Below are 13,588 nucleotides of genomic sequence, written 5' to 3' on the forward strand. Positions count from 1 at the left end.
AGCAATAAGTGACCCTACCACACCAGCTGCAGTTCAGCGAAGATGCGCTTGGTAATTCCCATATGCGGGATGCCTGGCGCCGCCTTAAGACTCCTCCCATTGACAACAGGGACATCTATCTATGCCTTCGAGCAAGCCAAAGTACATCTTTAAAAGTAGCGTAGGTACTAATTAAGGCACGTTGGAATATCTTTGTGGTGTAGCCTTTGGTGACGCTTTAACATGTGTTTATGTTATGGAAAGCGCACGTGGGTTGTGTGTTTATGTCGTTACAAATTGTGAATTGTGGCCGGTTACTTTCGAATTCCGTCAATGAAGCTTTCAGAAATGGTTTGTACAGAAGTTATGGAAGACTATGTTGAAGGAAAAATCGGTGCCAAGCAACTTCTGATTGCTTATGTGACATTACATATGACATGTTTTCCTTTATTTCCTGCAAGCCCCTTACCCTCGTCACTAGTATTTTATTTGATGAGTTACATTACCGGATGTAGAACAACAGCGCTATTTTCTGTAATATGTTCTAATCTGTCCGTATGTAGTCTATTATTGTAAATAATCAAAAAATCCGTAGCGAAGTCGTGCAGTTCTTGATGTACAGGACTTTCATTTGAGACTAGAAGGGGAAACGTAGGCTGTGTCCAGTGCCATATTGCTTTTCTGTACCGTGTTCCTTACTATTTGAAACACATTGGGACTGGAATCTATGTTATGTGGCAATTCCGAAAATCTGCTTAACTTTGCTTATTTGTTTGCATTACTGGAATGTGTGAAAACGGCATTTGCTGTACGTGTTATAGACGTAAACGAGTTAAACAGAATGTTTGATTATATTTGGTTGGATGATTCTATGACTTAGCGCCGCATAGTTCTGGTGGTAAGGATCAGGATACATAGAATTTTAATTTCCCAGAGAGCCTATTATTTACTAGGCATGTTCATATGCCTTTGTATGCAGTTGTCTCTGCCTAAAATTCCGTCTCTTTACGTTTAAAATACGTTTCCTCCGCAGCTAGTTTCTTTTCCTAAAGTACTTAATGGAATTTTTTTTTTCGTAATCATGACTGTCCAACGCAGTCCTCTGTAATTTCGATCTGGATGTTATATGCACTGCTGCCAAAGACATCCTTTTCGTCAATATTTTTAATTGAATGTTACAAGTATTAAAAAATTAACATTAACTCTCTCAGATGCTGTTTTGGGATTTTTGACATCTCAAAAATTATGCCTTACACTTGACTCGCATTTGGGAGGACGACGGTTCAATCCCGCGCCCGGCCATCCTGATTTAGGTTTTCTGTAGTTTCCCTAAATCGCTCCAGGCACATGCTGGGATGGTTCCTTCGAAAGGGCACGGCCAACTTCCTTTCCCGTCCTTCCCTAATCCGATGAGACTGATGACCTTTGGTCTCTTCCTCCAAACAACCCCAACCCAAGATTTGTCTTTTATCTGCTCCATCTTTTCTGGATTAGTCTTGGGCTTTTAATTTTTATAATTGAAAGTTGATTCAATATGGATTGGACATAGACGTTGGCCTAACTACCATTCAGTCTATTACTCCAATAATTATTTTGTATTCACATTTGTTGGCGTTTTATCTCATAATGGTACTATCAGCTTCCAATCTAATGTAGACCGCAGTTTATGTTACAGGGAGGGTTAATATTGCACACTAGCCTATTTCAATATCTATGTCTACATGGTTACTCTGCAATTCACTCTTAAGTGCCTGACAGAAGGTTCATCGAACCGTTTTCATACTACTTCTCTACCATTCCGCTCTTGAATGGCGCATGGAAAAAAGTAACACCTAAATCTTTATGTTCGATCTCTGATTTCTCATATTTTATTATGATGATCATTTGTCTCTACGTAGGTGGGTGTCAACAAAATATTTACACATTCGGAAGGGAAAGTTGGTGATAGAAATTTCGTAAATAGATGTCGCCACAAAGAAAACTGCCTTTGTTTCAGTGACTACCCCCCCCCCCCCAACTCGCATATCATATCAGTGACACTCTTGTGCCTATTGTGTGATAACACGAAACAAGCTGCCCTTCTTTGCACTTTTTTTTTATGTCCTCCGTCAATCCTACCTGGTAAGGATCCCATACCGCACAGCAATATTCCAGCAGAGGATGGACAAGTGTAATGTAGGCTGTATCTTTAGTGGGTTTGTCGCATCTTTTAAGTCTTCTGCCAACAAAGCGCAGTCCTTGTTTCACCCTCCCCACAATATTATCTATGTGGTCTTTCCAATTTAAGTTGCTCATAATTGTAATTCCTAGGTATTTAGTCAAATTGATAGCCCTTAGATTTGTGCGATTTATCATATACCCAAAATTTATTGGATTTCTTGTAGTATCCATGTGGATGGCCTCACACTTTTCTTTCTTTAGTGCCAATTGCCACTTTTCGCACCATACAGAAATTCACTCTAGTTCATTTTGTAATTGCAATTGATCGTCTGATGATTTTACTAGACGGTAAATTGTAGCATCATCTGTAAGCGATCTAAGAGGGCAGATAATCACCTAGATCATTTATGTAAATCAGGGACAGCAGAGGGCCTATGACACTACGTTGCGGAATGCCAGATATCACTTCTGTTCTACTCGATGATTTACCATCCATCGCTACGAACTGTGACTTCTCTGGGAGGAAATCACGAATCCAGTCACACAACTGAGACGATACTTGTGAGGAACGGTATCAAAAACCTTCTGGAAATCTAGGAATATGGAACCAATCTGAGATCCCTTGTAGACAGCACTCATTACTTCAAGGGAATAAAGAGCTGGCTGGCACAAGAACGATATTTTCTGAAGCTGTGTTGGTTATGTATCAATAAGTCATTTTCATCAAGGTGATTCATAATGTTTGAGTACAGTATATTCTCCAAATTCCTACTGCAAATTGAGGTCAGTGATATGGGTCTGTAATTCAATGGGTTACTCCTATTTCCTTCCTTGAATATTGGTGTGACCTGTGCTACTTTCCAGTCTTTAGGAACAGACCTTTTGTCAAGTGAGCAGTTGTATATGATTGCTAAGAAAGGTGCTGTTGTGTCTGCATACTCTGAGAGGAACCTGATTGGTATACCATCTGGACCGGAAAACTTGCCTTTCTTAAGTGATTTGAGTCGTTTCGCAACACCTAAGATATCTACTTTTATGTCACTCATGCTAACAGCTGTTCTGGTTTCGAATTCTGGAACACTTACTTCGTCTTCTTTCGTGAAGGAATTACAGAAAACTGTGTTTATTAACTCTGCCTTAGTGGCACCATCCTCTGTAACATTTCCATCACTATTGCGCAGTGACAGTATTGACTGTTTTTTGCCACTGATGTACTTTACATACGGCCAGAATCTCTTTGGGTTTTCTACCATATTTTGAGGCAATATTTCATTGTGGAAACTATTAAAAGCATCTCGCATTGACATCCACACTAAATTTCGTGCTTCCATGAAACTTAGCCAGTCTTGGGGATTTTGCATTCTTCTGGATTTGGCATGCTTTGTTTGTTGCTTCTGCAACAGTGTTCTGATGTGTTTTGTGTACCATTGTGGATCAGTCCCATCTCTTATTAACTTGCGGTATGAATCTATCCATTGCTGTTGATACTGTATCTTTGAATTTGAGCCATATCTGGTCTACACTTACATAATTAGCTTGGAAGGAATGGAGACTTTCTCTTAGGAAAGCATCAAGCGAGTTATTATCTGCTGTTTTAAATACATATATTTTGTGTTTATTTTTAGTGGTTTTGGTTGATATGGTTTTGAGCCTCACTACAATGACCTTGTGTTCACTAATCCCTGAATCTGTCATGATGCTCTCTATTAGATCAGGATTATTTGTGGCTAAGAGGTCAAGTGTGTTTTCGCAACCATTTACAATTCGCGTGGGCTCATGAACTAATTTTTCAAAGTAATTCTCAGAGAACGCATTTAGTACAATTTTGGAAGATGTTTGCTGTCTACCACCGGCTTTGAACATGTGTTTTCGCCAACAAATCGAGGGTAGATTGAAGTCTTATTAACTGTATGAGTGGGGTACTTATTTGTAATGAGATTCAAGTTTTCTTTGAAGCGTTCAGCTGTTATATCATCTGAGTCGGGGGGGGGGGGGGGGTACAACGAGCCAATTATTTATTATTTTGGTACGGCTATTGAGTATAACCTCTACCCATAGTAATTTGCAGGAACTATCTATTTCAACTTCACTACAAGATAAACTACTACTAACAGACACAAACACACCACCACCTACTTTATTTAATCTATCCTTTCTGAACACGGTTTGCGCCTTTGTAAAAATTTCGTCAGAATTTATCTCTGGTTTAAGCCAGCTTTCTGTTCCTATAATGATTTCAGCTTGACTCATTTCAGCCTAACTTAGACTTCGGACTACACTAAAGATCTGTTAGTAACTAGATTCCTGGGGGGAGGCACTCAACCACTTATAAAGCTTCAGAGACACTGTTTCTGTAAGAAATAATTACCAACTTGTGATACTTCCATAAAGAATTTTTCACTCTGCAGTGAAGTGTGCGCTGATATGAAACTTCCCATCAGACCAAAACAGTGTGCCAGACAAAAGTTTCAACTTGGGACCTTTACTTTCAATGGGCAAGTGCTCTACTGACTGATCTACCCAAACGTGACTCATGGCCTGTCTTTGGGATTAACAAAGACTGGGATATCAGCTGTCTCCTTTGACCAGTGAAGTCATCGCCATGTCAAACGTCACCATGCATGCCGAAAACCCCTATTCTGAGCATATCGAACATGGTGATCAAAACATAGACAACGTACCCACAAAAATGCAAATGACATGTGAACCAGTACACTGACTAAATCCAATGAAATTAACAGGCCAGCCACTGAAAGAATGGGGCTCTGGGTGAACACACTAATTTTCAGTAATAAAAACACCACCACCATTCAAAATGTAGCACTCTGCAAAAAACATAACACTCTAAACTGCACAAAACTAAAACCCTACAAAACCATTCTAAACTCACCATAAGATCACAGTATTCCAAATATCCATTTCATCTATATAGCTCAACCCTAGACCAGGATACCAGTAAAACCCCCACCCTCCCAACTACAAAAGCCTGTATCTCAATTTCCAGTTCACGTACATAGCTCAACCCTAGGCTGAGATACCAATAACTCCCTCCCCACAACTACAAAATCCAATATCCTAGTCTCCAGTTCACCTATATAGCTCAACCCTAGACCAAGATACCATTACACACCCACACAACTACAAAAGCTGGTATTCCAGTCTCCAGTCAATGGCATTTCTGTTGCATGCTGCAGTTCATAACAGTTTATGTGTGCAGTGAATTATGAGAGGTGAACATGATGAATGATGAGTCGGCTAGAACAAGATGGTGGAACCCATGAAAAATGGATTGCGGTAAACATTGTAAGTTGATCAATGTTTTTATAGTTAAATCATGGGAGAAGGTAGGTGGATCAATGTTTATTAATAAAAGTGTCACATGTTCTATATGTCAATAAACATTGAGTCATCTGCCTTCCCCCATGATTTAATTAAGAACATTAATCCACTTACTCGATAGTTGAGTAAGGACCAAAAAGTACAGTTCAAATTTTACAATGTAATCTGTTTCATATGACAGTATTCTGCTCAATATATTCCATTGTGCAACCATGTAATTTTGTACACTCTGCGTCACGACATCTGTAACACAGTAAATGACACTATAACAGACCTCACAAACACATCACCACTGCATAATTAAACCACTAGAGTACTCCACCTCTTCACACACCGTGCCCTCCACAGCATTTCACTTCCATTTCAAAACAAATATACCATGACATGATGACTTTACACAACACGTCGTGGCACAGTATAACTATGTCATGGGTCAAAATAGACAGGTGGTATCCTATAACTAAGTATACACCCTTTCCTCACACCTTTACTTCCATCAGTACCATACCTCCTACCTTCCAAAATTCACAGCAGTTCTCTTGCGACACTTGCGGGACTAGAGTCCCAGAAAGAAAGGGAATTGTGGAGACTTAGCTTAGCCACAGGCTGGGTGATGTTTTCAGAAAGAATTTATGACTCTACAGCAGAGTGTGGAACTTCATGGCAGATTAAAACTGTTTGTTGGACCTAGATTCGAACGTGGGGCTTTTGCCTTTCATAGGCAAGTGCTTTGCTGCTATGAGGACAGGTAGTGAGTTGTCCTTGGGTAGTTAAGTCAATAGAGAACGTGCTCATGAAAAGCAAAGGTCCAAAGTTTGAGTCTCAGTCCAGCACACTGTTTTAATCTACCAGGAAATTTCAGCTTATGAAACTTGTTTGTATTTACAGTACAGGCTACGAATTTTAATGTAACTTTTGTTACAATTAGTTACAAGATGTCCCATACATTTCAAATTTATTGAGCACTCACAGTACGGAATCTTTTTGTGAAGTAATTACTACATATAAATTTGAGTGATTTTATGTCAAGTGCTCTAGCTTCAGGGATGTGCTTCATTTATCTGTCCCATTTTTATTACAGTTTTGCCAAACAACAAAAGGTAAGAATAAAAAACCTTGTAGTTGGCAAATTGTAATACAGCACATGGAGGAGTCATTAAATTTTGTCAGGATAAAATTGCTTTCAGGTTTTCATATTGTGCTCTTTTCACATAGATGATTTATAAGGCACAGCTTTTTTGACTTATTATCTTAAATTATGAAACCTGCAAGTTTTGTCACTTGAGGGCTTATAGTATTTCAGATGACTGAAGTGGAGGGGGGGGGGGGGAGGAGAACTGGAGAGATGAGTGGCTTTTTAACTCAAAAGGGTACAGGGTTCGGATTAAGAGGACTATTCGATAGAAGATGTCGGCTTTGACCAGTGATGTAGGAAACATGTGACGAATGTCTAAACAATATAGTAAATATAATGATACCAGTGGCGATCTCTTCAAACGGGCTAAGCTACAGATCAGTCTGTCACCATAATCAAGTTTTTTTATTTCTACATTTGTCACCTTCCAACCTAACATAGACCTCCACAAAGCTAAAGATGAATCTGTTGGCTAAACCAGTTTACAACAAAACTGTGAATATATACACCAAAGTGTGATGTCACAGCAGCCACTAACAATATGCCACTGGTCAAAGCTGACAACTTGTATAGAAACTCCTCTTGACCGTTGGTTTTTACTTGCACTAACTGCCATCTGAAAGAACATTCTCTTCTCTACAAAATATCAGATTTCCACAATTGCTTTTTTCCTATCTTTATCCATTAAATTTTCACATGCAAATCAATATTTTTGAGCATCACAGGATGTACTAGTGGTATTGTAAGATAATTAATTGCCTACAGCCATCTTTATGAACTTATTTACAAGATCATGAGGATGGCTGTAGGTGTTTTATTTTCTTATAATGGTGAATGGCTGTGGTCCCAAACACCTCCAGTCAAAAGAATGGACATACAAAAACTTAATGGTAATGTGTTGAGAAGTGATTATGAGTGACAGTCAAATTAATGGTTTGTGTTGCTCCATTAAGGTTTTTGCTGCTACCAGTTACTTAAAAAGTAATGGGTTGACCAAAATGTGTAGTACCAGTCATCACCTTTGACTCGAGGTGTATTTGTTTTGTGCTATGTGCTGTCATGATTGCGCAGTGTATTTGAAATGGATCATGTTTGAAGAGGACATTTTATTGCATGTGATGGTGCTCTCTAGTGTTGTGTTGATGTTTCAAAGTTGCTTTTGAGTGTTGTTAGTTAGTGATTGAACTGATGCAGTCCAGTTTGTCAGGTGTTATATATTACTTGACTACTTCTTATTGCATTTATGTTTTGAACTATGTTACTGAATAATTGTAGTGTTGGCGGTTACTATATATTTGTGGGCGGCTTTGGAATTGTTAGTTGATGTGTGGTTAATGGTAAGGTGTTTAATTTTTGCGTTGCATTATTGGTTATGGATATGTCTGGGAATTCATTAGTAGGTCTTTGCATGTTGCAATGGGCGATGATGTGATGACATCGCAAAGTTCAAGTTGTGTGGTCTGGCCAAGAAGTCAGTTACCATGCTTGTGGAAAATTTATGAAATTAATTAAAGTTGCTGTATTTCAGACTAGGAATTACTATATGTGGTGTTGCCACCATAATAATGTTTGACGATCTATTCAGAGGTGTGTACTGCTTCAGGCTAGGCTGTTCATTCATGATATTCTTTTGTTTGTCTCTGCCCAAAAATCCCTAATTCCTGCAGTTGTCCCATTGGGTTTCATGTTCCTCTTCAATTTATTTTGATTATATTTTGTATAATGGGATGGTTTCACCCGCTTGCATTTTGAATTCTTGAATGTGTGACATCATGCTCGCCATGTTGCGTAAGTGAAAAATGGTGATGTCTACCATCTAGATGACCTCATTGGTCAAAGCTGGCAGCCGGTAGTGGACGTTTTAATATTTCCCACCATGGGCGCTCACTGAGTGTTCTAGGCAAGGGTGGGTGAACTTTTTCTGGTTCCCAATTTTGTAAGCTAGCTAGTTGTTTAATAGAGGTTCACAGGCCTTGTGTTGTTTTGTTAGGTAAGTCTCTAAGCCCTTGAGATACTTAGCACAGGTTCCCAATTCTCGTGTTTAAGTATTTTTATGGTTTGAATAGAAATTCATGGGGGGGGGGGCAAAAAAGTTTAGTACTGCAGTGATTCTAAGTTTTTGTCAGCTGTTTTGTAACAACTGTTTCTGAGAAACTAACACCGATCCAGTGACACATAACATGTGGGTAGATTTGTGGCAATATGCTGATCAGGGATTCAACATATAGGGTTTTGAACTGGCCAATACAACTATCATGAAGGGCCTGTATGCTTCACAGACTTTGTCAGTCCATCATTCTCCTCAAATAAGATTATACAAACATTGACAACAAAATAGCCATTGTCATGCGTAAATTTATACATGCATTGCAGCATATTGTCTTGTTTACAGGCTGAAATCGCACATTTTGTAGATCTGTCTGTTGGTTCTGTTATTTTTGTAACAATTGACAAGTACTTGGACACTAATTTCATCTGACTTTTTTGCAAATTAAGTTAAATGAATTGGTGGTATTGTCTTTCTCCAACAATTCTTAAGCTGAGGAAAATCTTTCTACCTGAGAATTTCAGGCTGATACAGTTGAGCTCTCTAAACAAAAATGAATTCAATTTCCCCCCTCCCAGAAGATAAACAGATCGAGAGCTGTGGGGATTTGGTTTTACTTTGGATGCTGTAAGACAGCTCATGCAGCCAATCATTTAACAGAGCTTCCTATCCCTCACTTTCAGATTTTCGATGCCTAGTTCCAAAAAAAGTTCCAGTCAACATTTACCCCAAAAGCTTCACGGTGACAACATAGATTGGCAGAATTCTTGAAATTTTTGTGCTGGTCTGCAAATCTATTGTTGAAGTACATAATTTTCTGCAAATTTGTCACTTATTAATAATAAATCCTTGACTTTTGTCGAAAAAACATGAACTATGTCATGCTGTCACTGATTATGTGGAAACTTGTGCACGCTATTTGCTTATTTTTAACAGCATCCTAGAATGCGAAGAAGTAATTTTCTGCGCACTCAACCAGTGCAGTTTTGTAAGTCATAGGTTTGAAATAGTAAATTGGCTGTGATATATATGCAGCCACAGACAGAAGAAGAAAGTGTGCCTGTGAATAATTCATAACATTGCATTTATGCCAAAATAATGAATGTGCATTTTACTAGTTTTGAAATTCAGTTGATTGAATATTTTGCAGAACTTTGAAAATCAATAAATTGAGTGAAAGAAATTATTTTACTACTAATTTATTGACCCTACATTTAAAAAAAATTTAGAGTATGAGAACCACAATTGAAACTGCCTCACCTTTGGTAGTTTTGCACATTTGTGGTTGTGGCACTGGAAAGACTTTTTTTGCACATACAGGTTCAACTTAAATGAAACTGACAAACTGCAGGGACAGATTCCTGACTGGGAATGGAGGAAAATATATCCAATGAATGTATGTCTGGAAATCATTGCCACGGTAGACGGTGCTGATGAATGACAGTTCCTTGATGGGCAGTGTTTTTCTTGTGTATTCAGGTGATAGGGATAGTAGCCGTTGTCATGCAGGATACACATAATCGTTCCCTGGGCTTCGCATAGTCTGCCACCTCCCTACACCTTTTGTCTGCCTGAAAGGACCAGTGATCACTCAAACATCAAAAAAGGACTTGGAAATGTTGTGTTATGTGATTGGTATCTGTGAGCATACTTGGTTTCGTATAGCTGTGCTGCCTCTTGATCATTTCCATCTGCATGACAGTACACAAACACCATCTCTGCTTGTTCCCAATGTCAATACAAGACCATTCTGCTGCTTACGGTATGCTGTGTCAATCGGACAGCCTGCAGCCTACAAGGAACAGGCAGTTCTTGGTCAGAGAAACTGTAATTCGTCAGTGCTATCTACCAAGGCAATGATCCGGAAACATGTTCATTTTTTCCCTCCATGTTCCACATGTTTTTCCTCTATTTCTAGTGAGGAATCCGTCTTTTCAGTTTGTTGATTTTTATTAATGATTACCCTGTGTATACTAAAAGTACGTGAGAGATGCTGTGTTTCCATCCTAATTTTATTGCCTCAAAATATGTTTCACAGATTTAAACATTCAAAGAACAAACCAAAGATTGATTCAGCAAGCAAAAGACAAACAAAGAATTACACAGTATAGTTCACCGGTGAATGGCCAAAGGGCAGGCAGAGCAACAGTGAAGACTCTGCCAGCACATGTCCCTGGATGTGAAGCTTGGATGGTATGACTTGGAGAAGGGGAAGGAGATACTGGACTCATACCTGAGCCTGTGTGTGGACAGTGTACAGAACACCAGGCTGGCGGGGGATGGGGGGGGGGGCGGAGGAGAAATGAGCTCGGGTCCTAGGTAATGAGTTCATAAGTGCATCTGATGAGAGCAGTGTTGTCATTTTCAACATATTGTGCCCGCTGGACACTGACATCCAGCTGTTTACCCATGAACTATTTCTTCACGAATTATGTTGGTGGACGTTGAGGAATCACAACAAAAAATTTAATTCGTGTAACTAACTTAATCCTCATCTCTGTCTGGCTCAGATAGCACATAATGTAATGTTCCACTCCTCAGCAAATTGCGGTAACATTTTTAGTATTACTTTGGTATCTATGCTTCATACATTTTGAGGAGAACTTTAATTATTTCTTTTGCAGTTGGCAGCTTTATGAGCGTGCCTTTGGAACAGACATACATGCTAAATGTTGTCTCTTTCTTTATAAGGCCACTTCTGTAATCACCTTTATCAAATTCTGCTCCATAAATTGCTGAAAAGTTTGTTTCTTTCATAGTTTAGGGTGCAAAAACTATACATTTGGATTTTAAGTATCTCTTTCTGGTCACTTAATGTTTGTCATACAGAGTAGTGTTGATGACAAAAGGACAAAGGTTCCTCATGTACCTTCAAATGATTTGTATCCAGAGACGTACACTGACACATGCTTTTCTTCTCTTACCTTGAGGGGAAACAAGGTGCACTCCATATTTTTCTATTTCAAGAGGTACTTATTGCTTCGCTACACAGCACAGTCACATAATACATGGGCGGAGATCCGGAGCAGAATCCAAGGGAAGCACTTATTCCTAAATTAGACAATTTGAGCATAAGCAAAGTCTGTAAGGCCACCTGGAGCAGAGTCCAAAGGACAGCAATCATTTGTTTGTCCAAAGGTTAGTCTGTAAGCAGAGGCCAGGTCACAGCGATGTCAATGATGGTGTACAAAACTTGAGGCAGATGGAGCATGTTGAGAACAAGATATGAAGTCCAGAATGATGTTTTCACTTTGCAGCAGAGAGTATGCTGATATGTAACTTCCTGGCAGATTAAAACTGTGTGCTGAACCTTTTCCTTTTGTGGCAAGTGCTCGAACTACTGAGCTACTCGAGCACGACTCACAACCCGTCCTCATAGCCAGTATCTTATCTCCTATCTTCCAAACTCCACAGAAGCTCTCCTGTCTTGTGAGACTAGCACTCTTGGAAGAAAGGATATTGCAGAGACATGGCTTAGCCACAGCCTCGGGGAGGGGGGGGGGGTGTTTCTGGGATGAAATTTTCACTCTGCAGTGGAGTAGGTAGAAGATGAGGTACTGGTGGAAGTCAAGCTGTGAGGACAGGTCATGATTTCTGCTCGGTTAGCTCATTCAGTAAAGCACTTGCCCACAAAAGCAAAGTTCCTGAGTTCGAGTCTCAGTCCAGTCCACAGCTTTAATTTGCCAGGAAGTTTCAAGACACAAACTGCCTGTAGCTTATTCTGGCCAGCCTTTTATACAGCCTCGGTTGAGTGGAACAGCCCAGGTCACTTTGAGCTGCCAGTGTGGCTTGGAGATCAACTGAAAATTGGCAGAACCCTCTCACTGTGTTCCAGTAGTGCAGGAACTAACACCGGTTTGCATAAACCCTACATGTTATCAATGGCAGTTTCCATAGGTCGCTACTAGTTAATGTCTAGTGTCTGTGTACCTGCCTCGGTGGTGCCGTCTGTTGTTGCAGTCTGTCTCTGGAACTAGCTCCATATTTATGTCTTCTATTTCTAGCCAGAATAAACATTTCTATGTGACAAGTTAAAAAAAAAATGTGGTAGACAAGCTACAAGTTTGGATGGTTCTTACACAGGGTGATACATATAGAAACAGACATAGAATTTCGTGCTGACCCACATTCATCCATCTGACAGCACTGCCATGTGCATGATGTCTGGTAGCACTGTGATGTAGTCGCATGTGGACACACATGGTGATTTAAACTGACCCTCTTTTTTACATTCATCTCATTCCACAAGTAAAAGATGCTGTATTGATTTCCCAAGTTGTTTATGGTCAAGCTAAATGTTATCAATTTTCCCATGTTACATTTAGGGGTTAGTACAACTTATACAGGGCGTCCCGGGAAAAATGATGATTTGAAGCAAAAAAGTCTAGCAAACGTGGGCTCTAAAATGCATATCTTAAGAGCTATGAGCACTTGTTCATCCTTGCCAGTGTGAAACACATCTCTTCTACTGAGCAACTGGTCATAGTTCTTAAGGTGTGCATTTCAGAGCCCTTGGTTATTTGATTTTTTTGCTTTGAATGTTTGCTCCTGTCACATTCTTGAATATTGACCATTCCTCTTGGGGCACTCTGCTGATGGAAATTTACAGCCACTTCTCTTGAATATTCATTATGCTTCTTTTGAGACAGATCTTTTCTCTGTAAACGCTCGTCATGATTTTTATCTCTTCAACAACTTCTCTGTAAGTGATGCAAATGCAAAACATTTACAATGGCAATTTTTAATTGATTATAGAACTGTAAACTGTTCTCATGGAATATTTGGCTGTACTTTAGAAGATACTTTAGCTTGCAATTGTCTACTTCACATTTGACTTTATAATCATTTTTCTTAGTGTGCCTCCATAGATGAGTGCTCAGTGTGTCTGCTATATGGAGAACCTGGGTTCAATTCCTGGTACTGAGAGG

At 39.4% G+C, this 13,588-nt stretch overlaps 1 protein-coding gene across 1 annotated transcript in view; it reads left to right on the top strand.

The window, feature by feature from the left end:
* The first annotated feature begins 204 nt into the window (after positions 1 to 204).
* LOC126199009 (nucleolar protein 6) overlaps positions 205 to 13,588 on the top strand; it is a 160,191-nt gene continuing 146,807 nt past the window's right edge. Inside the window, exon 1 of the mRNA XM_049935689.1 lies at positions 205 to 330. Coding sequence (XP_049791646.1) covers positions 313 to 330 — 18 coding nt within the window. The 5' untranslated portion in view covers positions 205 to 312. The remainder of the gene's footprint in view (positions 331 to 13,588) is intronic.

Source organism: Schistocerca nitens, chromosome 8 (genome assembly GCF_023898315.1).
Source record: "Schistocerca nitens isolate TAMUIC-IGC-003100 chromosome 8, iqSchNite1.1, whole genome shotgun sequence".
In the NCBI taxonomy this organism is placed as follows: Eukaryota; Metazoa; Arthropoda; class Insecta; order Orthoptera; family Acrididae; genus Schistocerca; species Schistocerca nitens.